At 39.1% G+C, this 4581-nt stretch overlaps 1 protein-coding gene across 1 annotated transcript in view; it reads left to right on the forward strand.

The window, feature by feature from the left end:
* The first annotated feature begins 2353 nt into the window (after positions 1-2353).
* LOC118736204 overlaps positions 2354-4581 on the forward strand; it is a 5338-nt gene continuing 3110 nt past the window's right edge. The window contains exons 1-2 of the mRNA XM_036466291.1: positions 2354-2591; positions 3692-4297. Of these exons, the coding sequence (XP_036322184.1) occupies positions 2354-2591; positions 3692-4297 (844 nt within the window). The remainder of the gene's footprint in view (positions 2592-3691; positions 4298-4581) is intronic.

Consider the following 4581-nt stretch of genomic DNA (forward strand, 5'->3'; position numbering starts at 1 on the left):
TAAGTTTCCCCTCAACGTCAGTTATTCCGGCGGTCTAAACTAAAAAAACCGCAAATTGTTAACTTCACTTCTTTTCTGGAGATTACTGAGCGAAGACATCAGCTACCAAGCCACATTATATTTACGGAGGTAAATCACTTGTAGAAAATCAAATTAATATTTATAACGAGTATCAATTCATGAATATTAAAAGCACTTGACTAAAACCAAGTTTATTTGTATTTTTTATTCCCAATTCAACATGGTGGACTATCTTGCGCAATCGACTTGAGCCGCAATACAGCCACATTGGTGTTTTCATGGTCCTTCGAGCCGGATAGCAAAATACAGTCCACAAAAACCACACCAGCAAGCCTTCAACAAACTGAGCTTTCAGGCCACAGCAAAAACTTGGGCTACGAGCACAGAACCACTGGGGTCCAGAACCACTTCAAGCGATTTCGTTAGCACATCAAATACGTGTAATACCATGTCCCCACCAAAAAGTTAACCATCTCAAATCGAACTTAACCACATCACTAACTATTGCTGTCCACACTGCGGTTTGAGGTTTATAAAACAGTACAAATGTAAAGAACAGTGTTCGGACATCCAAAAATCGATTCAGGACTAAATTACTGCAAAAATCGGAGCAAAAACAAATTTTCTGTACTAGATTGAATTTTTTATTTTTGTTTCTGACATTAATTGTTTGACTAAAATATTTTCTATTCATGCAAAATAAGAACGCGGGGCAATGTAAGGATAATATGTTACATATTTAGGTAATTTTTAGTATTTCTATATAGTAGAACGTATCTAACACTTAATTTTTTAAAAAGCAAACCTTTTCTACTTTTTATAAATTTCATTCTACATATATTTTTTAACAAGTTAAGTAAAGTTCTGCATCCGCCAATTTGTACAGCCATACATCAAAAAATAACGAAGTTACTTTATTGACGCATTGCTATGAAAGAGTTACTTTTTAACAGTGAGATTTGGCTAACTTTCAATTTTTTTAACTGAAACCGGTGGTGAACACTCAAAAAACGGCCCTAAGAGGGGCATAACATGAATGAAAAAAACGGAATAGATTTGAAGTCAAGCGGAGTAGAGAAGTAGATTCCAAATTTTTTCAAAAACCGGAGTAAATCTAATCTGATCTTAGTTGAGTCCAAACACTAGTAGGGAACGAATTCTTTACATTTTAACGCTAATGACCCACAGATCGCGGGAAAACACAGGGTTGTATCAGACTTTCGACGTGGTTTCGAGTTGGTTAGCTTTTAACCATCTCAGTGAAATGGTTAAGTGCTGTCATTTTTATATGGCGAAACTACGCTAAATCAAGTGGGTTATCGGGATAACCAACTCAATAGCCATAACTACGTGGTTAGCTCCGGTGGGGACATGGTATTAGACACTACAACTCCTTTGTTGCTGCAAAAGCGTTGGACCGCATAGCCAGCTCTCAAACGCCACATTTACACAAATCATCGGCCAACTACACATAGGCACAAAACGTTTACCATCAGCGAAACCACTGAGGATAAAAAGGTACGTGGTTACAAATTTCAAGTGCACTTTTGTTATAAGCCACAGTCGACAAAATTGTCTATAAGTACTTTAAACACAATAACGCGAGTGATATTGTGATAAATATTACAAAAAGTGTTTTTATATAATCTCTCATAAAGAAATTAATAATCGAGCTGTTTCCGTCCGTCCACGAGTGTTAGCAACAACAACGATATAAGGAGCACCTTACAATACTCGCGCGCACACACATACGGCACTGAATAGCGTCAAATAATCAAATTGAGTTGCAACAAAAGTTTTCTATTTTATACTCGAATTCTGCAGGGCATCGTTCAAATGCATTAAACATATTGACTTTCATTTCTTGTGTATTCGTGCGGCACTCTTTCATTTGCAATTACTGTTTAACTTCTGAGGATACATAACCTCTTTGCATATTAACCACTAGCATATTTTTCACAAAATCACTTCAGCGTGTTTAACTTTGACTGGTAGACTATTCGTTGCGATTGTCGACTTTATATTTAAACTAATAGATATTCGCTGTGTTGGGTGGCGAGTAACCCCGCTCTGAAATAAATAAATATTGAAATAAAAAATAATAATAATTAATAAATTTATCCCATATACATATCTTGAATATTATGAAATTGCGTATTTTGTTTCCGGGTTTTGTTGGCTGAAACAAATTTTTATCTGCTCATTGGCAAGGAATATCGTTTTAGACATACGTACGGAAATTATTCTAGGTTTTTTTTTATCGTTCTCCCGTATAGTGTGAATTTTCGTTATCAGTTCCCTGCAAGCTCAAACCATCTCATTAGACCCAAAGATGGAAGCATTTATTCGCCTAACAGAATCGGTCATAGAATTTGAGGCTGATATTAGCAGCACGCCCACCGCAGAGCAAAATAAGCACGGTCTTGCTATACAGCAGGAAGAATTAAAAACTATGTGGGAAAAAACAAAAGCAGCATACGATATGCTTATAAGCCAAGAAGGTTTGCCGAAAGAAGATATAAGAGCTATCAGAAAAAAGCATAAAAATTCATTTGCTAGCTATGTTAAAGGTATGTCTGCTATGGCTACTCAGGCTGAAATCTTAGCAGAAGTTCGCAAAGAAGTACAGGATCAGTCTGTCCGCGAACATAATATTCATCTCCGTCCGTGTGATACAGAGGTGTTCAAGGGCGACTATTTATCCTGGCCAACATTTCGTGATATGTTCACGGCGATCTACATCTTAAACAAGCGCCTCACACCGGTAGAGAAATTATTTCATCTGAATCAAAAGACTCAGGGGAGGCCAAAGATATTGTGAGAAAATGCGATCTCACCAATGAAGGCTTCACTACAGCCTGGAAAAATTTTGTGTGAAAGATACGAGAATAAGCGTATTCTTGTGAACACACAACTAAAAATTTTTTTCAATTTGGATTCCGTGGATTACGAGTGTGGTAGCTCAATAAAAAAGTTGCAGCGGGATATAAATAATTGCTTATCGTCCCTAAACAGTCACAAAATTGACGTTTCCAACTGGGATGCAATTATAGTCTACCTCTGCTCCACCAAACTCCCAGAAAGCACGCTGGCTCTATGGGAACAAACCATAGACCATAAAAATGATATACCAAAGTGGGAGGATATGGACAAGTTCTTATCCAACAGGTTTCAGACTTTAGAAACCTTATCAGGCTTAAAGGGTTCTAAATCCGTGCGAGCGCCCAAGCCGCAAAACACACGACACCCTTCAGAAGCCCCCACAAAACGACTTGGCGTCTTCCAAGCAAGCGTGACTAAGTTTACTTGCAATATGTGCGAAACAAATGAGCACAGATTACGCAGCTGTTCCCGATTTTTAAAACTAACACCTTCTGAAAGAATTGAGTTTATGAAAACCAATAATAGTTGCCTGAATTGTCTTAAGTCTGGACATACCGTGTCAAGGTGCACCTGCTCGTTTAATTGCAGCAAGTGCCACTCGCCACACACCACACGCTCCTACACATTGAGACAGATCCACCAAAGGCAGCTGCGAAATAAGTGCCGTCAAGCTCAGCCGGTAATCGAGCATCTTCATCGAGACAGGCACAAGCAAAGCGCAATACAGGAAAACCAAATTCAATTGCGAATAACAACGTTAAGTCGTGCTTTGCAAACACGAATACAGGTGCTATTCTAGGAACAGCTCGCGTAAATATACATTTTAATGGCACCGATTTTTCCGCAAGAGCTCTTATTGATTCCGGGTCTGAGTGTTCCTTTATAACAGAAAGACTCAAACGCAGAATCAACCTGCCATCCAAAAGGCTGCATGCCCAAGTTTCGGGCATCACGAACTCCATATCCGCGCAGGTTAAAGAAGCGTGCAAAATTGAACTTCGGTCACCGATTGATCCATTATTCCGCTTAGGCACCACTGTGCTCGTCTTAGCACAACTAACTGGAAATCTTCCAACCACCCATATCAGCGCCAAAACTAAACAAGCATTTCCAGATCTGGTTTTGGCCGATAAAAGGTTCTTTGTTAACGAACAAGGAGGAGACATCTATCCAGAAATAATTTTGAGCGGTTTGAAGAAAAATGTACTCAACACTCTTCTCGTCCAAGAAACCGTGTTCGGTTGGATACTAACCGGTCGCACAGACGCACCAAATCCACTGAACAATATAGTGTCCTATCATAGCGAAGTTACACTGGATAAACAACTTACAGCATTCTGGGAACCTGAAGATATACCTAAAAGCAAAACCATGAACGAGGACGACACTTATTGTGAGGATCTCTATCGGAAGACTACTCAAAGAAATAGCGACGGAAGATACGTGGTCTCGCTACCATTTCGGCAGGAATTTCCAGCAAACATCTGTCTAGGCCCTTCTCTTAAAAAAGCATGCTCCCAATTTTTCCGAAATGAGACGAGACTTACAAGGGATCCCGTCCTACAAAAAGAGTACAACAGGGTACTAGCTGAATACGAAACATTAGGACATATGTCTAGAATAAATGGTAGCATTTCATCAGAGTCTTCTGATAACTATTTTTTGCCTCATCACGCC

This window comes from Rhagoletis pomonella, unplaced genomic scaffold, assembly GCF_013731165.1.
Source record: "Rhagoletis pomonella isolate Grant_MI unplaced genomic scaffold, Rhpom_1.0 Rhpom_scaffold_00003, whole genome shotgun sequence".
NCBI lineage: Eukaryota > Metazoa > Arthropoda > Insecta > Diptera > Tephritidae > Rhagoletis > Rhagoletis pomonella.